Source organism: Ostrinia nubilalis, chromosome 13, assembly GCF_963855985.1.
Source record: "Ostrinia nubilalis chromosome 13, ilOstNubi1.1, whole genome shotgun sequence".
Lineage (NCBI taxonomy): Eukaryota > Metazoa > Arthropoda > Insecta > Lepidoptera > Crambidae > Ostrinia > Ostrinia nubilalis.
In genome coordinates this window covers 2,678,907-2,704,651 of record NC_087100.1, presented here as the reverse complement: position 1 = coordinate 2,704,651, position 25,745 = coordinate 2,678,907, and the positions used below count along the sequence as shown (strand labels likewise).

Sequence of the window (25,745 nt, the reverse complement as noted above, 5' to 3'; positions counted from 1 at the left end):
TTCCTATTTAAATAGTAAGTACAAAGTTTTTTGTTCACTTATCACTTTAGTTAGGCTATCAGAAATAAATAGAGTCTGTGTGATTTTATAAGTAGCAATTTCTGTTGATGTGCCTGGGAGGTGTCTGGATGCGGGCGGTGCAGTACCGGTCGTTTTTGAAATCCTTAGGGGAAGGATTTGTCCAGCAGTGGACGTCATTTGGCCGAAACGAACGAACGAAACATCTGTGCCTCGAAACGACTAAAATAATCAAAAATCGTGAAACTGATCGAAATAAGTAATTTGTTTTGCTAGCTGTACCTAAACCGGCGGCGTGGGAACGTCGTCGTATAATTGTTATACAATAACTATACAGGGTGGATTTTTGGATGCGCGTAGTTGACCATTTTATATCCTAAATTATATGAGATATGTATGTAGTGATAACGTTAAATGCCCGGTGACTATGATTGATTTTATATATTTTTTCTGCGCTTTTCTTCAGCATGAATATCTACAGAGTATGTATTTTTAACCATGTAATTTGAGTTTCAGACCTCAAGAAGTTTTAATGTATAAATTATTTTAACTTATGACAGATCAAGTTATTATTATGCCAATTATAGCTTGTCCTACTGCCACTTAAGGAAAATTATAGATCATTTACAAGATATGTAACAAGTGCGAGCTAGGTAGGTAAAGTCCATGCACTCTTTTCATTTAACTAGTAAATGTTAACACCCTGTATACATAATATAAACAACGGTATTAGGGCTTTATGTCACGTGTCGGCATTACGCTGACAGTGTAGCCACACGGCTACGATTATAATTAACGTGGCACCTCCATAGAATACCTAGAATCAATTTATGCCACTGAATATTAATAGGTAGTACTGATCGGCCAATGCCTTGCAGCGTTGAAAAAATGTAACTTATACTATAAAGTAACTAAGTATAAGCATGTTGTAATAGTATGTTAATGCTTGACGTAAACAGGATTTGCAATTGAAATTGAAACTTTGGTCACAGTCTCATTTTCAGACAAACAAAAACAAAATCAAAAATCGTTTTTTTTATGTGACAGGAGGCAAACGAGCAGACGGATCACCTGATGGTAAGTGATTACCGTCGCCCATAGATTTATTTATTTATTTGCAATTAGGCCATAGATTGGCATTGGCTAGCACGAAAGACTAGTCCCGAATCCTAAGTTTCGGTGCGGCCGAAATTTCAGTTGATTTTTAGCTGAAACTGACGAAAAATTACTACAGAAAAATTGGCCGAAACCAAATCTTTGGCACTTCACTAAAAACAGTACTATTGCAATATGGACATAGTAAAAAAACATACTGCATACACGTGAAAGTCAAAGTCAAAATATGCATGTACATAATTCATTTTGCTATGTCGTAAATTAAATCGCACAAACATAATTGCGATTAGTTTGTCTAACCTAACATTAATGTTAACCACAAAAATATAGCAAATTACAAAATGTTCACGTTTTAAAAAGAGTGTTCCCAGTTTGTGATAAGCAATGTGTTGGTTTAACCAAATCATGGTAGCTAAGAGGTAATTTAAAAACAAAACTTTGGCAAACCAATTTAATTTTATTCCATTAAACACTTCGAATTTATTATACTTATACATAATAATTGATCTGCTCTAACTCTATAAAACAAGTAATTAAAATGGTGACATCCTTATCACTACCTAATAAGGCTTAGGATATCCGAGAATTAAATAAAAACCATTAATCAAACGTAAATTAGCATCACACATAGCGCTCATCGCGACACACATTGAAAAAATATTTCATAATTAACTCATCGCCTGAACGCCAAGGTTGGCATAACTTAGATAAAGGTGGAGAACGAAAGAACTGTAGAAGGATAATCGTAGGATAGGAGAAATCATATTTTTTAAGCGTTGCTATAGAAGTATCGACCAAGAGCCGGCGAGGGACAGATATAAGTATTACGTCATCTTATAATAGCTGAAAGTTTCTCTGGGCTTATCCCCAACACTGGTAAGAACGATCAGCGAGTATGAAGTTTTTTTTTTTATGTGACAGGAGGCAAACGAGCAGACGGATCACCTGATGGTAAGTGATTACCGGATGGTAAGTTTGGGTCGCGGTTACTTTGGATTTAAGAGATAGCAGATAGCAAAGGTGCATAAAGTAGCACAATACTTTCGTTATAGCATAAAAGCTGAATTTTATGTAAATGTTACGTACTTGGGTAACTATAAAAAGTGCTCTACTAAATAAATAATACTAAATTGTACTCTAAAAAGGCTGTTCAAGTTTTTCCTGAAAAAGATTCCTATGATATTACGGAATTTAAAAAGTTGATTCGGCATCATTAGGTTAGCTGAAGTATAGATATTAAGCTACTTCTATGCTTATTTCCTTAGCTAACTAATTGAGTAATACGTACTCATATGCGACTCAGAACACATGCTTTAATTGGGATAATCGTTTAATCTAGCGCATAGCATTTTTCCAGGGGTCAATGTCGTTGGCGCCACAGAGAGTCGATTGGCGACTTTGTTAAGTTATTTTATTATGAAAATTATAAAATTGAAACAACGATAATGAAAGAAAAGTCTGGCTCAATCGGATACACAAGCGAAAGCTTAACTTGCCCTCGACTACGGAATTCATGTTGATTTTGATGAATTACGTTTGTACAGTGAGTTTTTCGTTGGTCGACGGTGGGACTAGTAACCTTACATATTACCAACGAGTTAAAAGCTCTCCCTAAACTTGAATACAATAATAAACTGATACCCCCCTTATTAATAAAAAGTTACACCTAGAATGAACACTGGATTAAAATGACATTTCCATACTAAATGACTATTTAAGCCCGAACTAACTAGGGTGTTACTTTTATTAATAAGGGGGATCAAGTTTAATTATGTACCTACCTACATAATATAACAGAAGGAGCAAACAAACTTGAATTACACAAATTAACGCTTTCAAGAAAATCTTTAGCTTTTTTCTTAAGGCCGGGTAACAGAGAAAATGGCGAAAATGAGGTTTTCATTTTTCATTTTTGAGGTACTAAACAGTAAAATAAAAGGCTAAGATTTTTTTTGGGCATAGTTGAGGATATTTTCTAGGGCTATTAACGGATGGAAACACGATTTGATGAAGTTGACTCGATAGAATAAATTCCCAAAGTTACCTCTATTCGTTTTCTAATTATGGTTTTATTTTTATAATAAGCGATTTGAGATTCTGAATCTTTTACTAAACTAAAGTTCAGAAATAACTTGAGGGCCTTTAACGGATGAAATTTTTATATTGCGTCTTATTTAGTTACTATGTTAAAAAATGTGGAAAAAATCGCCCATGACGGCTTGGACAATCTCAATCAGTCGCGCGGTGGCGCTTACGGAGGACGGACGCGTGCCAGTTTTTTGGACGTGACAGTTCTCGATTTGTCAATATTTTTGACAAGGATGACTTTGATGAGTCACAGTATAATAATACCAGTGTTACTGGAGAAAGCTAAAATTTTTGATAATTAAGAATTCTGAATTTTGTCTACCTATTGAAATTTAAATCGTTGGCATCCTTTTAAACTAAGACTCTACTCATGATACATTCCTCAAATATGAGACAAAACCAATGAGTTAAAATTACATTTTAATAGTACCTACATACAATCGTCTTCACTCTTTAGAAGAGCACACTGACACAAATAAATAATAAAAAATTAGGTCAGTGGGTCAAATATAGGGGCAGCTGCACGTCACTGAAAGATGATTCTGTTTACTCGGCATCTGGGCTGGAGAACATGAATCCTTGCTTACAGATGCAGATGTAAATAGAGTTATTATTGAACAAATTTTACATGAAATGTTTAACAGAACTCAGTTAAAAGACTTATACATGGAATACCAATAAGGTTGCGGAGGGAAAGCTACCTATTATAAACTAGCGGCCGCCCGCGACTTCGTTCGCGTGGACCTCGTTTTACCCCCGTTAGATATGATGTTTTACCTCATTTTACCCATGTTGATAGATGGCGTTTCACGGTTTCCCCCGAATGAATATTTACGAACGTCATACTGTAGTTTGTCCAGTGCTGTAGATTTTAACCAATGACGATAGATGGCGCTTTTAGACACGTCTTATTTATTTATTGAAATTTATTTGCCACATATCGTCATAATGTTAATCTGGGTTATAAACAATAATACTGTAAAGTTTCAACAAAATCCGTTCAGTAGTTTTTGCGTGAAAGAGTAACAAACATCCAGACATCCAGACATCATGACATCCAAACTTTCGCCTTTATAATATTAGTAGGATATTTCACAATCCAAACTAATATTTACTATTTAGCATTTACTTAGAGTAAAATTATATTAGTTTGGATCGTGAAATATTTAAAATAAAAAAAAGAATAAAACAAAATAGGGTTTCAAATTACCTATCTATAATCTAATATTATAAAGAGGTAAAGTTTGTGTGTTTGTATATTTGTTAAATTGTAAGGGGTAATCTCGGGATCTACTGAACTGATTTTAAAAAATCTTTCACCAATAGAAAGCCACATTATATATGAGTGTAATAATAGGTTATATAAAAACCAAAAAATTCCACGCGGGCGAAGCGGCGGGCGGAAAGCTAGTTTATTTATAATTATGTAAGAGCATAATTATTAAAGTCGAAGTCAAACATTCTTTATTTGTGTGGACCTATATTAACGAGAGATTACAAGGCGTCAAATATTTCAAGAAAAAAATTAAAAACTATTATAAAGCTAAATTTTGCTCTCATGGAGCCTTTACCTACTCTGACAAATTAAGACTTAGAGAAGAAACTAATAATAAAACTATTTAACTGTCCTGCAATGAAAAGCTTGATCGGGTACAACACCTCAAGTTATTTCAGAACTTGATTTCATTAAAAGACTCCGAATATCAAATCGCTTAGGTATCTAAAGTCAAACGATTCTGAAATGTCAAGTGGACTAATGAATAACCCATTAAGATAGTAGCGCCCTCCTGTCAATGACATACCTGGAACGATAGAGTTTTGAACAACTAATAAAAATGCTTTGTCCTAAATGACTGACGGATATCGTAGAGACCTGAAAGTTGGAAGGTGTGTTCTTTTTATGACGTAGACATCTCATAAGAAAAGATTTTCCGAAATGGGGTCATGAAATGAAGGGGGTGAAAAAAGGGGGCAAAGTTTGTATGGGACAAAGTGATTCCTTGGTTCAATCTACTTGAAATTTAGTTTAACAATACCTTAATATAATTCATGAAAGACGTGTGGAACGGGTAGAAAGTAATTTTGGCAGTCATTTTCTTCGAAGTTGATATCAATACTACTTAGTGCCTTTGATTTAATTACTTTTTATTTTTACAAGTGTTTGAAAACTCCATTTCAGATTGTGTTCAATGTCAAGTGAAATCTCAAATTGAAATATCTCAATCTCAATGAGGAGACTCTGTATTTATTCCTAGAATTCCCCAAACACCGTCAAATTACCCTTTCGAATTCAAGACAGTGCAGTTTCCCATCAGTCTGCTTCGTAATGACTATAAACAAAGCTCAAAGTCAAACTCTAGGGACCTCTGCTTAAACTCCCATGAGTGCACAGAGGTACGCAGGTAACCGCGTGTGATGCTCATAGCAATTTTCGATAGGTACAGAACCCCGTACATACGTCATACATATTATAGAAAGAAAACACCCAGACCAATACAAACAAATATATGTTTCTGCAATTTTAGTATGATATTTTTATTTATTAATAAACAATGAGACTGAACAAAATTGATGCGTACCTATACTGATTAATGTTATTAACCACATGCAAAGCTTCGTGAATTGCAACAACTATAATTAAATTTATTATCCAAGCTCTAAATAATCGCTACTAAGAGTAACTTATCATAAAAAAAAATTCCAATCGCTCAAGCTCCCAAGGGCCTACCGATAGGTCGGGTGACGTAATCTTGAAATTCTTTAAGCCGGCGCAGCACTTCCAGAAGGTCGGGCGACGCCACGGCCACTTTGAACCGTGTTTACTTCTGCAGTTATATTTTATATTTATTCGATTCTAGAATATATTCCCAAAAAGTCTGAAAGGTGTTTTAATTTGTATCACTTAGATATGATTTGTATTAGAAAGTGTTGTGAGTGTGACGCTTGAAGGGAAGGAAGTCAACCTAACCTAACCAACTGCGTATTTCTATACTGTGTAGCTGGAAATTGTGGCGGGAGCTCTTTGACGCGCTGTTTTCGGCGAAGAATTGCGCGCGCAGATTTTGACAGCGCGAAATACCTACTTTAGAAGAAATACCAAGCCTTAAGCCCCAATGTTGAATTCGGTAGGAGATAACATTTTTTTTCCTAACTCTACCAATATTACCGTAGAGTCTAATCCTTGCGGCGTTACAGCGAACATTTCTGCCTATCTGTCAGATAACGCGAGGCGTAGCAACATATGTGATAACTGATAATTACATTTTACGCACTCCTTATCATCCGGAAGAATAAGTCTTCGCACTTCATTTCAGGGCCAGGCTTATGTAATATTTGAAATTTATCAAATTTTATCATGAGACTTTATTTGAGCTGATTATAATAACGAATTTATACACGTGATTTTAAGTAAGATAAAATGGCAATGCCAGATTTTGTATGGAAAGTGGCGTCTTTTTTTTTTCGCGCGGCCATCGACCAAACTTTGTTTTTTGATTACAAAATAGTGTAATAAACCAAACTTACTATGGCATGTATACCTCTAAACTCAGTCTGAACTGAGTTACGAGCATTAGAAGTTTGATGATTTTCATACTAGATTTGTTTTTTGTGCGCAAGTTTTGTAAGAAATTGCAACAAAATAGTGAGATTGGTTTGTTCGATTAGTATTAGATTATTTAGTTTGGTCGATGGCCGCGCGAAAAAAAAAGACGCCAATTTCCGGCATTGTCTTTTTCAAGGGGATTCCCGTTGCAAATGGCAATTTTTTGTATATTAGCCTGTCGTACAGTTAACGTCAAATAGTTCGTGACACCCAAAGTGACCAAAAAGTTGAAACACAACCATAGGCGTCTAATTTCAAAGATGAAAGCAGGAACACATACAAACTTGCAAATCACTTCCATCAATAAAATAATAAGATAGGCACTTGATTATATGCACCTGACAACCTCTATTTCTAAGTAACTATTTAAACCGACAAGGGTCTAAATAAATAAATATGTATTTGACCATTGCATATAAGCCCCTTCACTATACACTTCCCAGAGCCCGATAAGTTATATTTGCGCTTATATCCTTACTTAAATATCACTCGTTTAGTTGTATTTCCCCTGGTTAAAAATATACTTAGTTATTTTTATTAAAGTTCAAACTTGCAACACTAGGGAATTCTGATAAAACCCACAAAAACAGGGAAAATGTAAAATCTAATGGTTTCCCAAGTTTGTAGCAAGTCGATAAGAATGCACTATGGGTATTTAGCAGTACATGTAGCATATAACTAAGGTTGCTTAATTAGGTACTTCGGTTTTCCTGTTACCTACAAACCCATAGAATACTACTGGCTATTTATAGATTGGAAAACAATTAAAAGGTTGAGTTAGGGATGAATAAGTATATAAAAGTTGTGCATCTTACATCTTACTGTAAATGCGATAAATTCCATGCCATATTTCTAAAGTATTTTCTTATTTTAGAATTATATCTTCACTAATAATTCACGATTATGATCTAACTTAGGCTAGTCTACGGGAAGCCTAATATAATAATATGTTAGTTAGTTTGGCTGGTCTTTTTCCACAATCATCCCCCTAATTAGGCAGCTGTACGTGTTTTGTTTTCTTCCTCAACCAACTCCATAATATGTCTAGAGTTTCTTCTTACATACTTTATATAAATTATATATGCATATTGCGCAACCCGGTTACACATAGTAGGTATATTTGGCTATCAGTTATTGCCGTCAAGTCCTCGATCGGTACAAAGGGTCATAAAACTCCTTGACAACGTAATAAAATCCTCACGAACGCACGGCGGAAACGCAAAAAAAAAAACTGCGTTCATTGTCAAAAAGTTTTTTCAAGGCTACGTAACCCGGCCGAGTTGGAAACAACTTCGTGTAGTAAATTTTGTATGAATGAGCGTGACTCACATCACCGGTCGGGCTGGCGGTTGGCGCGAAAACGTCAAATATGGCCGCCGAAGGCCAAGCCAGCAAACGTTTATCAATAAACAAATAAACTAAACTAAATACCCTTTTCGAAGGTTCTTTGACATTAGGGCTTATCATTTTTATATGTAAATTAAAACTTGCTTCCGTATGTATGAGTAAGTAAGTACCTACTATGACTAGGTATATGACTATGCATAGGTGATAAAAGACGTACAGTTTTCAGCATACTGGACTATATTTTTTTATTGCAAAATCGGACCTATTAAATCTTTGGACAAATAAATAAATAAATCTTTGGACAAATAAATAAATCTTTGGACAATTTCACACAGCGCCAGCTAGCCCCAAAGTAAGCAACTTAATGCTTGTGTTATGGGTGCTAGCTTAACGGATGTACACTACTTATATACTTTTTTTTTAAATACATAAATATTATACATAGTCACACCCAGACCCGTCACAGAAATTAAAATTCATCATTTCAATTTCTGCCCGGCCGGGAATCGAACCCGGGACCTCTCGGCATAGTAGTCCGTTCTGAACCACTACACCAAACGGCCGACCTATTGCGACTGCTTAAGACGCTTGATTCATAGATAGCTCAAATTTAACATAGTGGCGTCGATTTTTCAAAATGATAGGATAATGTCGTCGAATGAGTAGCATAATATGGAGCTACGAGTATCTTAAGAATGGTGTATTAGAAGAGATTGATATTAAAACGAAATTGTAGTGACCTTCTACGATATCATTTAGTCATGTAGAGTTTTAATTTATTCCTAAATATTTAGTCATGTATTGAAAATCTTGTAAAAGAGTAAAAAAATCAGTCACCGGCCGAAGTCTGGGCCATAACTTCTGAAATATTTTGTACTGGAATTTTTAAAAAGCTGCTATTTATATTTTTTAAGCAATTTTGGACCTAAGTGGTCCAATAGTCCATACTAAGTATACCTACTAACTGACTTGTTAATAAATAAAGTCATAAATGTGTGTAAAATTATGCCAACGTATTATTTTAAAATTGCCAGCAATTTAATTATTAGAATACCTACCTACTTTATTAAACCTATGATTGTGTTAAGCGCTTTATAAATCAGCATTAGGTACGATTTTAACAGTTTGAGGAAAAAACAAAAAAACAACTTTACATTTAAACATAATCGCAAAGCACCAGCAAAATATTTTTTAGCAGTTGTTAAGGAAAAATAAGTGTTTCTTAATCAATCCCGTGCAAATACCTAACTTAATGGATCAATTCCGATAAACGATTTCCATATATCGAATCTACCTGTCTTTTTCACTGCCACGAATATCTTAAAGGACAAGAGAGAGATAGGTAGAGCCGAATATACTTACATCTATCTATGTAGTAGACCCCCACAACGATCAATTAGTTCGCGACATTCGCAGAAACGCCAAACATGTGTTCAAGAAAACAATCTTGTATTGCTTTTTGAACAAATATGAGCTTTAAAGTAATAGATATACAGTGGAGTTTGTAAATTCTTAGCGTGGGAATGTAGTGAGAATTTAATGAATGAATGAGCGCGGCATGAATGGCGGGCGGATGTGACGTCACCGCGATGGCCACAGGCGCCTGCGCGTACGCACCCTTGGCGTCTCTATTAGGGCTGTCTATCTATCCATCATTTCTTCTAACACATAGGAATCTTGTTGAATAATATATGAAAAAATGAAAATACATGAAATATATGAAAGAAGAAGAAAAATATATAAAAAGTATGTAAGATGTTACAAACTTATATTTATTTTTACTTAATATGTTTACCTATTTATTTACTGGAATCCTAGTATTTTTTTATAATACATATATTATTATGACCTGGGGTACCTACTATGGTTAAAATATGTACATATTTAAGGATCCTACATATAAAAAGGGCTGAATATACTCGTAGATAGCACGCTATTTAACAGACCCGAGGAGATTTAATATTGATTCTACACATTATTTTACAATTAAAAAAATATCCAAAAAGTTTATGTTGAAGAAACAAAGCTTGCTACTAAGCTCAAATTGGGGTCGAAGGCATGCTGTGTCCAGTAGTGTACTGACGTAGTCGGATAATGACCATAATAACATTAATTTGCCATAATTAGTATTATTTAAGTTGACCTACTTACCCGAGGGTTGAGTGACAGCCCTACGCATTGCCGTTTACCTACTTACTCACAATAGTGTGTAGCTGCACTTTTTGTGCAAATTACTGCAATCGGTGTCACGACTGGACTCCCATTCAGATATGATTGGTCCATTGCAGATCTTGTTGTATTCAATTGATGATGATCATTAAGGCTGAGTTGCACCACTTAATTTTAACCGTGACTATAATCTTAGCCAGTGTTTTTTGTATGGTTTGACAGACTTTTGACGTTTGTTAAAGTTAAATTAAGATGGTGCAACCCAGCCTAAGAGTGCCCTCGAAAGTTACGGTTTATTTTTATAGAACCTTGTATTATGTGCCATAATTATTTAATAAGTGAGGATATTTTTTATAGAATTGTATGGGATCTAATTATTAAGCAATGCTGTCTCAACTTAAGTTCATATTACAATCTGTTACAACTGACAGCCGATTGGGCAGCAAGGTTCTGAAGTAGAGGCCGCGTACCAGAAAACGCAGCGTGGGACGTGGACCGACGACATCATAAAGGTAGCAGGAAGGCGCTGGACTCAGGCCAATACCAATCGGGCAAAATGGAAAGCAATGGAGAAGGCCTATTTTCAGCAGTGGACGTCCTATGGCTGAGATGATGATGATGAAAATCTGTTATGATTTTCTATTTTCATGGAACCTGTAAAGTGGTGGGACGTGGATCTCCCTTTATAATAATAACCTGGGTGTGTTTATTCACAAGTGATAAGTGAGTTTCTGTAACTTAGTTATCTTATACCTCACATTCTCTTTTCAGTACAAACGGTCTGCGTTTTCCTTGTAATAAAAGTATGCAAGTATTTTAGTTTCTCACTAAAATATGTCCCAAAGAATCTATGTAGAGTTCGGTGTATACAGGGTGGAATTTAGAAATGCCACCTGGAGGGAAAAGAAATAGAACTGCGTTCATCATATTATATTCGTTTGAGTAAAATTTTCTATCTACAGTTTTAAGAGTACTTTCCCTCCAGGTGGCATTACAAAATTCCGCCCTGTATATCCACTCGAATCAGCATTAGAATCGCAGCTGTATTTCGAGATAGTTTTACCTCTTTATTTAGTAAATATAGACGTAGACACGAGACAACAGCGACCTTGGCACCAGCGGAATATTGTCGGCGATGATCAGTCGGACGACACAATTGTTATACAGGGTGTATTTGTATCAAACAATGACAAATATAATTAAATAGGTTCACGATTTTGAGCTGTTGATTAAATAAATTGTATGAACGTTTGCAATAGCGTTTTCTACCAATTAATAAAATGTTATAAACATTATTGAAAAGCTGAATAAGAACGAGGAAGATTATTAGAAAGCAGGTCCTGTCAACACCATAATAGTATACCATATGTACCTAGTTCCATATAACTTTGTAATTCCATTCCTCATACTACAGTAGGAGTTTAAACGTAAAAATACATTATATTTATGCAGTATCAGACTATCGTATTATTGTTGCAAAATATCATCTATTGCAATTAAATAAGATGTCACAGCACAGTCGTGACAGTGTTTAGCATGACGTAGTGTCGTCTGTATCACTGTTCAACGACCACCCTGTATTCTGGACGAGCGTTACATCAATTTTGCGCATACACTCCGCCACAGAACGACGCTGGAGTCTGCTTATTACATTATCATAAATCAGTCAATACGCACCGCATTCCTGTGGCGGGTCATTCTGAAACTATTTCGTTTAATTTAGTTTTTTTTCGCCATAAAAAAATATAAAAACAAACATAATAAGGAAAGGATGTAAGGCACCCAGTTCCTCTGTGGTTGAGGGTGCCGGTTAATGCTCGCATCCACTTTCGGCCTGATCATCACTTTCTATCAGGTGAGATGCAGGTCAAGTCCTTATCCGATATGGGTCAAAACCTTTAAAAAGATGAGTTGTTTAATTAAGAAAAATAACTTCAGTTACTTAAACAAATAGGCTCGAGGCATGCCATGAATTCAAAGTTTTTTGTTATCGGCCTCAAGAGAATCTGAAAAACACGAATTGTTTCACTCAAGTAAGGATGAGCCTTAATTAACTAAGTGTATAATCAAATTAATTGTACATTTTTGTAAATTGTACATCTTTTGGCTCCAGTAATTGAAGTTATAATGATAATAATGGCTATATAAGCAGTGTTAATTATTTTACGAGCATTCCGTTTCACAACACTTAATGATATCAAAATAATTATGATCTAGCAATATCAAAAACATTGAATGAATATTGTAGAGCGTGAAGCTGTGAAGATATTATAAGTGAGCACCATAAAATTATAGACATATAAAACGTAATTGGGTAATAAATAAATAAAACGATTATTTTTTTAATTGACCGACTTATAATCAGGTTTATATAAATATGAAACAACATCAATTAGGTACTTTTATATTTTTAAATCACTGAAAACGTCTATACTTAACTATAACATATTTCTGCAATGATTGGATAGGTTTTGATGTCGGCAATAATATATTTTTAAATTATTAAATAGGCCGTTAGTATAACTGCCTATTCGTGGTAAAAAATGAAATACGGTATTGGTACGGACGACGACATATCAAGTTAATTAGTGTGGTGTATAATGTAGGTTTAAAATCCATAATTGTTTTTCCCTAATAGTTGATTACTTATTTTTTGTAAAAATCCAATGAGGTCGCATTTTTTCCTAAATCTTGCAATTTAAACGTTGATTATTTATGATAATTAATTATTAAAACCTTGCAGCGAAATAATGCTGTGCAACCTGCACATTGAATCTTCTTTTAAGCAACCTCTATGCTTTTTTATATTTTTTGAATTCTATTTATTTTATTTATTTATATTTTTTGTATAAAATGTATAAATGTCCAAATACGAACCATTCGCAGAATCATCCTACGGACGGACAATTGAATACTATTTCCTTATTGTAGGGCTTGCGTCACTCAACGCACAAGTGGCCCCAAGTCGTGTCATAGACACCGACCTTCAAATACACGAACTGGATACATCTGGATACGAGAGGGTTTGTCTATGACCACTTCCAGAATGCGCGATCATTACTTCCTGGTGGAAGGATTAATTAAATGTTATTGAGTAGTTGATTTGCATCCATTAAAATTACAAAAGCATATTAATGATAAATTCTCAAAAAACTTCTTGTAAGGTTTTTAGTAGTTATGAAATCAAAATATTTTTCGTCAATGTCAAGAGATGTCATATTGCTCTTTCATTAATAGAGAAATCGCGTTCTGATGGGTCATTAAAAAGGGCATTGATTGATTGGTGGTCAATGGTCATGTGTCATTTTTGTCACATATGTCAATTATGAGTCATGATAGGGTTAATAGGTAAATAAGATGAACATAAATATAAAATTAACTACGGATGGTCCATTCTTATTTAAAAGTTGCAGTAAGTTTATTTTTAGACAAACATTTTAAACATTAACCTACGCTGACGTTGTTAAATGTCAAGACAATATAACTAGCTATAACCATGAGTTTAGTACCAGCACTTATATGGTCGTAACCCATTGCATCCGTGACCTTACCTAACGTTTGGTTTAATAATATATTTTCTAAGGCTGAGTTACACAATCTTGTTTCAACTTTGACTAACGTTAAAAATCTGTCAAATTCCTTTCAAAAAGCAGCGTTTAGTGTTATTGTTACGGTTAAAATAATGTGGTGCAACTTGGCCTAAGTTGGAGGGCACAAAAATAAGTACAGTCGATAGCATATCAAGGTAAATGTAGCATCTTATTCAACTGAAATAGGTGCGCTTTTGCCACAAAAATGTAGAGTTTTATGTGCCGTCGGCTGTACATAAGAATGGTAATGATTTAATTGTTATAATTATGTACTTTAACCATGACAAACGGAGGTATAACTACCTCGACGGAATCGCGTGACAATTGAATATTTGGTTATTTTTAATGTAATTTGCTAAATATTCGTGATGAGAAGTAATTCGATCGTTCTTTTATAACGATAGGCCTGTTGCCATGTACTTTGAATTATTATTCCATAGGCCGATTGATATTTTTATCTAAAGAGAAAATCCTTTTTTGTGAAAATGAATTTAAGGAAAATCAAAATTGAGGCAAAAGAGAGAGAATTCTGAATTTCTTGATTAATTGCTTATTAATTAGTAAAGTCAAGGAAGAGGCAAAAATATTTTTAAGCTCCCTATTTTTGTAAAAAGATGAAAATTATGTCAAACATTTACATTATACCTTATGTGAAATATATTAATAGAAGCTTCTACTATAACTACTCATAAGTATAATAGCAATGAAAGAAATATGGAAAAAAAAATAGTACCAAGTAATAAAATTAAAAGCTAAACTTAGCCAGTTAAGGCTTGGTATTTCTGCTAAAGTAGGTATTTCGCGCTGTCAAAATCTGCGCGCGCAATACTTCGCCGAAGACAGCGCGCCAAAGAGCTCTCGCGGCTACACAGTATAGAAATACGCAGTTTAGAAATACGCAGTTGGTTAGGTTGACTTCCTTCCGTTCAAGCGTCACACTCACAGCACTTTCTAATACAAATCATATCCAAGTGATACAAATTAACACAACTTTCAAAATTTTTGGAAATATATTTTAGAATCGAATAAAATTAATATAGAATATAACTGCCAAAGTAAACACGGTTCAAAGAGGCGTGGCGTCACCCGACCTTCCGGAAGTTCCGCGCCGGCTAAAAGAATTTCAAGATTACGTCACCCGACCTATCGGTAGATCCTCGGGAGCTTGAGCGATTGGAAAAGCATTTTATGATCAGTTACTCGTAGTAGCGATTATTTAGAGCTTGGATAATAAATTATACTTGTTGCAATTCACAAAGCTTTGCATGTAGTTAATTGCATTAATCAGTACACGCATCAATTTTGTTCAGTCTTTTTGTTTATTAATAAATAAAAATATCATACTAAAATTGCATACATATTTGTTTGTATTGGTCTGGGTGTTTTCTTTCCATAATTTATGTATAACGTATGTACGGGGCTCTGTATCGAAAATCACTATGAGCAATGAGCATCACACACGGTTACCTGGAGTGCATTACCGCAGCAAAATTTTTATAAATGTTGTGCTTTAGAGAGTCGAGAGTATAGCAGATAATTAGTCCATCGTGAGCAGAAATCTGTCCACTAATAGCAAAATTCGTTCAAATTATCGTTTTAAAGTTATTAGGAAAAAACAGATTTTGCTGGGGTAACGTTTCAAACATTACCCTGGCAATTTTTTTTTTTTGAAAGTCGTTCTATCCCGGAACCAAGTACATGGTATAGATAGCTCTTGTTGCGTAGTAATTTGTCCACGAATAGCAAAATTTGTTCGTGTTCCGGTTCTCAAGTTATTTAGAATTTTGCTGGGGTAATGTTTTGTGATGTCCCAGATCTCGTAAATGGCTCAACGCAGAAGTTTGAAAAAAATACCAATGATAGACCTTGATATGTCCAAATTAGTTGAAACATTAGTCATTGATTTGAATGATAAACGCCAGTGTAATTAAAAGATTTCAGAAAATCAGATAAAACGGATTTGTGAGTAAACCAGTACTCTTACAATCGAATAAAAAGGTGTAGCATGTACCCTTGGTACACCTTTATAACCACAGTAAATATAAATGATGTAGACCTTTAGCTACAGACCTTAGACAGTATTTTTGTGAAAATTCTTACGCATGGTGGAGGAAGGGACGCTCTAGACACTCAAGTCTACAAGGAGTCACATCAACTCCAGTTTTAAATTCGTTGACATCTGCTGCATCTGCCATCTTTTTGGCTAGAAGATTCTTCTATCTTGCAGCTTAGACCTTTAGCTACAGACCTTAGACAGTATTTTTGAAACATTCTTACGCATGGTGGAGGAAGGGACGCTCTAGACACTCAAGTCTACAAGGAGTCACATCAACTCCAGTTTTAAATCCATTGACATCTGCTGCATCTGCCATCTTTTTGGCTAGAAGATTCTTCTATCTTGCAGCTTAGACCTTTAGCTACAGACCTTAGACAGTATTTTTGAAACATTCTTACGCATGGTGGAGGAAGGGACGCTCTAGAGACTCAAGTCTACAAGGAGTCATATGAACTCCAGTTTTAAATCCGTTGACATCTGCTGCATCTGCCATCTTTTTGGCTAGAAGATTCTTCTATCTTACAGCTTAGACCTTTAGCTACAGACCTTAGACAGTATTTTTTATTATTTATTTGTGTCAGTGTGCTCTTCTAAAGAGTGTAAGACGATTGTATGTAGGTACTATTAAAATGTAATTTAACTCATTGGTTTTGTCTCATATTTGAGGAATGTACTATGTATCATGAGTAGAGTCTTCGTTTAAAAGGATGCGAACGATTTAAATTTCAATAGGTAGACAAAATTGATAATTCTTCATTATCAAAAATTTAAGCTTTCTCCAGTAACACTGATATTATTATACTGTGACTCATCAAAGTCATCATTGTCAAAAATATTGACAAATCGCGAACTGTCACGGCCAAAAAACTGACACGCGTCCGTCCTCCGTAAGCGCCACCGCGCGACTGATTGAGATTGTCCAAGCCGTCATGGACGATTTTTTCCACATTTTTTAACATAGTAACTAAATAAGACGCAATATAAAAATTTCATCCGTTAAAAGCCCTCAAGTTATTTCTGAACTTTAGTTTAGTAAAAGATTTAGAATCTTAAATCGCTTATTTTAAAAATAAAACCATAAATAGAAAACGAATAGAGGTAACTTTGGGAATTTATTCTATCGAGTCAACTTCATCAAATCGTGTTTCCATCCGTTAATAGCCCTAGAAAATATCCTCAACTATGCCCAATAAAAATCTTAGCCTTTAATTTTACTGTTTAGTACCTCAAAAATGAAAAATGAAAACCTCATTTTCGCCATTTTCTCTGCTACCCGGCCTTAACTAGCCAAACTTAATGATTAGATTATCAAAATATTTACCTATGCCGAAGAGGTTGCTAAACATGGCCCTTGGGCGTTAATTGACCATTACCATTAAAATGTTGTTAACACATTTAAAACTATTTTTAACTATTCAACTATCATTATAAAAACAAGTTCGCGGCTTGACACACTTGACTTGGTGGTTAGCGTAACGGAATACAATCAGCTGCGTGTACAGGTTCGAATCTCGCCGGGGCAGAAATAGGTCCATGTCATAATAATAGACTTATGTATACTTAGCAATGTAATCTATATCTACGAGTATAAAAGCGAAAGGTCACTGATTGACTGACTCACTCATCACGAAATCTCAGAAACTACAAGTGCTAGGAGTCTCAAATTTTGCATGGGGGTTCCTTTTAGAACGCAGGTGCTCACTAAGAACGAATTTTACGAAATTCCACCCTAAGGGGGTAAAACGGGATCCACGCGTACGAAGTTGCGGGCAGCCGCTAGTACTTACTATAAGTGACCTGTGCAGTTAAATTGAGAGCAGTCGCCCAGCAAGCGAAAGGTCGTCGGTTCGATTCCCATATTAGGGAATCAGATATTTTCAAATTATTTAAAAAAACTTACTTTATGTGCGTAGAATAAAGTACCCACATAATTGTCATTGAATTATCCAAGCAAACTCGAAGATCAAAGCTAGTTAGTGTTATGTTAATTCGTCGCCGCAAATTCGGATTCGCAGCGAGTTGTAATCGAATAATAAATAATTCGGGGTTATCGAAGGGGCCGCCAGCGATACGGCCAGGGTGACCATGGCTTGGAAAATCGGATATAAAAGCGAGAGTGAATTGAATTGACATTCGAAATTCGAATACAAGTTGGGTTCATTCTATAAAAGTCATATTGTGAACTATAAACAATTACATGTTTTCAAATCTACTTGTATTGAGAGATTGATTCTGAAAGTAGTCACAAGCATTTTATCTTTCTTAGCACGAAAATCGTCTTTTTATCTGACAGTCAAACTATTTAGAGATTAAACTACTCTACTAGTCTAGGTTACACATCAGTACGTTGGCTCTACATAACTTTACCTGCCTCGAAAACAACGTGTATCCAAATTAAAACACCTTAATATTCTGTTTCTACGCTCTTTTTAAACATAAGTCTGTTATGAAATATAAGATTTAAAACTTTCGCGCTTTATTTCAACTAAAATAGAAAGACGCCAGTCTGCTTGTGACCACGGCTGCAGTACAGCAGCCGAAATCTCATAATGTAACTCAATCAAAATTCTAAGCCAGACTCGTGATCCGGGGAACGCGGGTTCGGTCCCCGCCGCCGCTCGACTATTGTGGTGAGCTCACTCGTGACACAAGCATATTTAGCTTAGTACGAGGGGCTAACGGGAGTATTAGTAATTTGTGTAATAACAAATTACTAATAATCTCTAAAAAAAAAAAAAAAAAAACATAACTGTGTCTTTCTATTATAATTATTATGCGCTGGTAGGGTAAAAAGATTATGAGACATGTAAAGGCTCCTTAAGAGCAAAATATTTGACGATTTGTAAGCACTATTTAATAGTCTATACAAATAAAGAAATTTTGACTTTGACTTTGACTTGATACTTTGTAGGCGAAAACTCAACGATACCTAAGCAGAATAGTAAGATAAATTCCGTCAATTTGGACACCCTACGCGGGTAGTAGAGTCAAGGTCGCGCGCTACGCACACGCGCGAACTAGGAAATCCTTGGCGGCGGTCAGAGACCCGCGGAAGTGGCGCGCCCAGCGTAGTCTGACCTCCGCCCAACAACACCCTGTAACCACAAAATATAATATTATATTTTGTGCTGTAACCCTTAGACTAGGCGCAGACCACCGATTTTTAGTTGGCCGATAGTTGTGCCCGATTTTAAATTGTCAATCCAAATCAAATCGGTGTAATGTGCGCACTTCCATACATGCCCATACTGATCAACTGCCCACTGCCCGACTAAACTATCGGCCGACGAAAAATCGATGGTCTGCGTCTAGACTTACCCGGAATTAACCGACTGCAGGGTTGAGGAGTATGTTTTCTAGTATACCTAAAGATCTTTAGGAAACATTCGGTGAAGTTCATGATCGTTTGAAATGAGTAAGCTGTTTTCAATACAAGAGAATCATTGTGAAAAAAGATTCGATGAATAGATGAGTATTTGACAAAAGTGTAGGAATTCTACTTTCCTAGATGGTATTTTTACCTAAAAATGTAATAAAAGGCTTAAAATGTTCAATTAAATACCTAAATCAAAGATTAGGTTAAGTAGACGAGTACTTATTGGAGCCTAGATTGGAATCACATTTTTACCAGTAATAAAAATGAATGTAGGTATTACTTCTCTACTATAGGATCTTGTCTGACATGACAATTAATCAAACTATGTTAGGAACTTGTATAACTGACAATTAGTGCCATGAAAAGGGCCTGTAATGTTCCAAAAAATAAATTTTCTAGATTGCTGAAATAAACAATATGGCGACAATCAACGACAATATAGTTTACTATTCGATGAGTATATTCAAGTATTAGGGTTTACCTTCATTACCATTGAGGGGTAGAGGGGACAAACGATACGTGAGCATGCCATCTAGGTACCTATTTGTTTGGGGCTCGAAGACCTTGGTTGTATGAGGTCAGGAACACAGTTCAAGACACCTCTTTGTTAGTATTTTCAGTATAAGTTTGGTTAAGTTAATGTTTCACACACAGCGTGTTTTACGGAGTCAAGTCGTTGGTTTGAATTTTTAAATAGTTTTTCTTTAATTGACTGGGCTTTTTAATACATTTTTGTGGATTTGGTGTTTCATTTATTAATAAAACATTGAAGGTGGGCCCAGTCAGAAGATTCGTTTTACGTACCTGCCTATTATTAGAAAACGACATAAACATTACACTTAGTAGCAATATTAATTACTTGTAAGATTACATAGACTGAATATGTGTATGTTTTGAAACATACATTGTCTAGGTTGATAACGTTATAAGGTCAGAATAGATATAATGTAATAAAATGTACGTGCGAAGTGTCATTATTAGATAATCTTCATTTCCGGTTTGTCACTATTATATGATCAGAAAATCAATAACATATTATGATTTTACGGCTTTACGGTTCATTTTGTCTTAGGTTAATTGTCTTATTATGTTTATAAGAGATAACTATCGAAATAATCAGAAACGGACTTAGATTGACGTCAGTGACATTGTTTAATTGTTTTGTTAAGTTATTGTTATGTTTTGTCTTGATTTTTTTAACAAAATTTAGTGCGCATTACTTATTTTAAGTTTTTAAATACGCAAATAACAAATCAATTAACATTTATCTAAATATATATAACTCAAAGGTGACCGACTGACTGACTGACTGACATAGTGATCTATCAACGCCCAGCCCAAACCACTGGACGGATCGGGCTGAAATTTGGCATGCAGGTAGATGTTATGACGTAGGCATCCGCTAAGAAAGGATTTTACGAAACTCCATCCCTATTAAGAGGGTACAACGGGATCTAAGCATACGAAGTCGCGGGCGGCCGCTAGTCCAAAATAAACTGCTATCGTTATGAACACTAACTACGACTTTGCTACGGCCTACGGACTTTGTCGTAGCTTTTTAAAGTGTTATTTTCCTTGACTTAATAATACATTTCAAAGCTAAATAGTTTGTTAAATTGATTTTAAATCGTGCTTAATATTATGGTGGACAAACAAAGGTAGGTATGTCCCGTATAAGATATGAATTAAACCATTAGACCAACGAAAATTGGGAGAAAATTCACAATTACTGAAGCTAATCGAACTAATCAAACAAGCTTTATTGTCACCCATTTGAGATTCGAATCTACAACCAACCGAGTACCATATTTTCAGGCAAACAGATTCTAGGACAAGTTAGAGAGACGAGCACGCGGATCTGGTGCCCGCCCCTCAGGATATGTAATGCTACTGATTTGAAGATGATAGAGTACTTATTATTATTATGTGCTAGTACTAACGCATGAGTTATGATACTAATCGCACCCCCCGTGACATGGCATATCAGCGGCCAGGCCCCCCCTGAAAAAGAACCCTATACGCCAATGGAGACGAGGAACGCCGAAAATATCCCAAGCGTTCTCCTAAGTACTTAGACGTTCTAACAACAAGAGGGGTCTGCCAGACTGGCCGCTTCTATGTCTGCGCCTCGGCCTTCGTTTATGCTAAGAACGTGAATTTTATATCTATTTCTGTTGCCACGCAAAATGCGATGGATTCGGCCACGGGCCAGTTGACCTAGCCATTTGCCCATTAAATTATGTATGTCTATAGGGCAGGTTTGCGAAATGACGCAATACGGCGTTCTTTTCCGTCGGATTGTTGGCGTGAATGAATAAAATGGTGCGCATTTGATGCGTAATTTTGGTTTTGATAATATTAATGTCACACTATATTTTTATGTATACAGTATAATTATACCTACTCCAAACTAGGCATAGCGTCCGTGTGCCTACTATACGGACTAACCATTTAAAATTGAATTAGTCTACTTTAAAGGAATAAACATCCTCGGACACAATTACATTACTTCTCAAACTAATACCCCAGTATTAATTGTTCTACACACCATACTAAAATTTGATTTCAGAAATGAGGAGATCCGCAGGAAAACCAAAGTATAGCCCGCAGAATTGCTAAAATCAAGTGGCAATGGGCGGGGCACATAGCTCGTAGAGATGATGTCCGTTGGGGCAGAAAAGTTCTCGAGTGGCGACCACGGGCTGGAAGACGTAGCGTGGGCAGGCTTCCCACTAGGTGGACCGAACGATCTGGTGAAGGTTGCGGGAAGAACCTGGGTCCGGGTAACGTAGGACCTGTCGTTATGGAAATTCTTGGGGGAGGCCTTTGTCCAACAGTGGACGTCATTTGGCTAAAACGAACGAACAAACTAAAATTTGCTATTAGCGAGATTCGACTCGGTAAACGAGTATAGTACGCAGAACATCGGGCGATATTTTATCGATCGTAGGCACCTACTACAACATACAGGAACAATCCCGTAGGTACCATAACTGATTGTGATTTTTCCTGCATAGGTACATTCATATTACAATGTTGATTGTTTGAATTAAATTAGTGTTTTGTATTTAATTAGCCGAAGTATTATTTTCCTCTGAAATTATGATTTACCGTTGATTTTAATTAAATCGTTCTTATCACAGTACAGTTTCCCTATTTGTTGGTAAAATGGTCACCCATTCGATTATCGATACATACCTACGGTAAATAACTAAATAAATTAGTTGCTATGTTAAAAATGTAATGATTAATAAATTAATAGACCAGAGCTTTCAATTGAAAAAATTGAACAAGTCTATAGACCAAATGACATTGTCAAGTATGGGATGTACCACTCAAAATGATCATTTACTGTAGGTAAATGTGACTTTATCTTCAATCGACCGTAAGAGCTGTTTCGTACTTTTCCGATCCGAATTCCGAATTCTTCTGGACTAAAAAATCCTTAGTCGCATCATTTTCAAATCATAAAATTGGACCTAAAATACTGCGAAAGCGCTTATCCAGCTAGAGAGTGACAATTTGCTCCCAAAAACTTTTCCGTCCATAATGACACTGCGTAAACTTCAATTGAACCAAACACTTCCGTATTGCATAACAGGAAGGCGCTTGTTTACATAATAGACCACATGTTACAATATTTCTATCAACGTATACTAATCGCGATCGTAACGTGCTCGTGTGTGAACTTTGACTTTACGATATGATAACGGTATCAAAAAGTATAATTATAACACTTATTGCAATGCCATAAGAATTATTATGTGGAATTGGAATAGACCTTTAGATATCACGAAACAATCGGGTAGTTTCATTCATGAAAGTTTACTAAAATGTTTTTGTTGTTCTACAATGAATGGAACTGTTATTGTGAATGAATCAACTAAAGTTGTAACTGCGTAAAAGAAAATTAGGATTCTTTAATTCCGTACACATTATACTTTTAGACTAATTACGCAATTCATATCTTAATGAAATCTTAAAGGAGTGAAGTAATTGGCACAGCTTTACTGTCATGTTCTGAGTCCCTAAATTGTATAATTTAAAGTTCACTTACCTCAAAACTTTTCTTCTATTGTTGGGATGAAGTCGAGCTGCCATAACAGGATCTATCGCCTTCAATTTTTCATGAATTTCCTCGTTCGTGAAGTTTTTCTCATTGTCAACATCAGCTTGAAGCTGTATTTTAATTTTCTCTTTCTCTGGATCCATAGATTCTTCATTAACACTAGAATCGTTTTCAGTTTCTGGTACTTTTTTAGCTGTTTCATCTTCTATAAGTTCACTTTCAGAACTGCTAGCTTCCGTATTACTTTTCTTAGAAGAAGAAGAAGCTTCATTCTCAGCATCGTGGTCATCTAAATCTCTCTTTCGTCTACTTCTATCCCATAACAATGATTCAGAGTCGTCAGTATCTTCAACGAGTATTTTATACACTATAGACTCAATGTAGTAATTTGTACCACCGACTATAATTGGTATTTTGCCTTGTTCTGTTAGATGATCGATCTGGCTGCGTAGTTAAGGAATTGTGTTGAGTTGAAACACTAAAATTGCCTTTATAACATTATTATCGAGCAAATGATAAAAAACAGTTAATTGGGTTGATGATTAACGTCGTTTTCATTGAGATAGGTACAAATTGGATTGATAGATGTTACGATGCGTAATGGTAACATGCGATATTTAATAATTTTCACAATGATTTAGGCTCGGTTTCTTCTGAGGCGGAGCTGGGTGGCGCCTTGAATAACCAATCGGAATGCTCTAAATCTCCGCTCCGCTTGAATGGACACGGTGTAAGCGGAGCGGAAAGGGGCTGAGACAAGTTTTATGCATAAAATGTGTGATGCACGCGAAGCCAACCAGGATGGAACGGAGACGAGTGGGCGATGTCGAGCGGGTGTGAAGCGGAGAAGATAAGTATACAGCCTGTTTTAATGCTTAATGCTTTTGAACGATATCTATACTTCTATACTAATATTATAAAGCCGAAGAGTTTGTTTGCTTGAACGCGTTAATCTCAGGATTGAATAAATATTTTTATGTTGGCTTTAGACGTATAGTAATAGAAACTTGAATTCGCAAAACAAATCGTATGCAAATTAGATTTTAACTACGAGTATAAGCGACTATGCGTATTTTGAACCACTTTATTACCACGTTTACATAAATTACAAGGTCTAAACTATTTTTGGATCACGTAGACTAAAAACCGGAGATAAGATATTTATAGTTTTCAAAGGTTTGGTTTTGAATTGAACAGGTATTATGTGTTTTCGTTTGATTTGCGTCATGTCAGGGCCAATAATAGAGTTCGAAATGTGAGTGTTTTCGTTCACTCTATTAGCTTAAGGTCTGCTCCACACGTCGGCTACAACGCTGTTCCCAACGCCAATAGCTTAATGTGTCGATCTAGAAAAAAGCTTGTCCCAACGTTGGTGTACTATTAACTTAATCCGTTGGCCGAGTGGCATTAGGACCAATATTGGAGCCAATGCATGGAATCAGACTAAGAAATTCGTATGCGAATTTAAATTCGATTGCTTCAAAAATACGCCTCAAGCCACCAATTGAAACTGACGAATGTTTTCACCAACTGTCACAGTTGAAGGAGGCTAATTTATATCCGACGGCTACTTGTGCGGTCTTTAACTGTTTTCACAAACAAACACCGGGTTTATTCGTGTAACAACGTGTTTTACTGTAAGCCATTGATTCCCAAACTTGTGTTTAACATTTTTGGAAACAGTTTCAGTAAAGTTGTGATTTTAATTTGACCAATTATTTGGAAAGGTTAACCCTCAAAGGTTCAAGTGCGTATTAAACAAAGCACAAAAGTAGATTTGATTACAAGATAATTTGATTTGATTACAAGACACATACCAGTGTCTGAACTCGAATTGAATAGAACGTAACTCTCGGACCTAAGTTATTTATTTATCTTTATTAAAGAAACATACAGCCTTGTTTGACACATGCAGCTTAAAATTAAGTGGGTTATACATTGGCCTTTAAAGTTTCAAAGGCTAGGTTGTACAGTCAAAGTTGAAAAGGAGACAGATGTGGAACATAATAAAAGCAAAATCTTTCTAACACCTAAATATTTGTAGAGAACCTGAAAGGTAAATGTTAATTTTACAAAGATAATTTTGTTATAAATTATATTTATGAGATTGAGCAGCTATGATATACTTTTTTGTGGTGTTCAACAAATTCATCAATGACGAAAGATTTCAAATTAATTTCGTAGAACCGAATAGTATTTAGACTCATCAAGGTGCAAGACCAGTCCAGACACTTCCATTTTGGGGCGATACCGTTGCATCATCCGACCAGAAAACCACAACTGACAGGTAACTTCAAATCTATCCGACTATC

At 35.5% G+C, this 25,745-nt stretch overlaps 1 protein-coding gene across 1 annotated transcript in view; it reads right to left on the bottom strand.

Moving 5' to 3' along the window:
* LOC135077405 (tRNA dimethylallyltransferase) overlaps positions 1-25,745 on the bottom strand; it is a 329,624-nt gene that overhangs the window by 146,020 nt on the left and 157,859 nt on the right. The window contains exon 3 of the mRNA XM_063971940.1: positions 23,422-23,873. Within this exon, the coding sequence (XP_063828010.1) occupies positions 23,422-23,873 (452 nt within the window). The remainder of the gene's footprint in view (positions 1-23,421; positions 23,874-25,745) is intronic.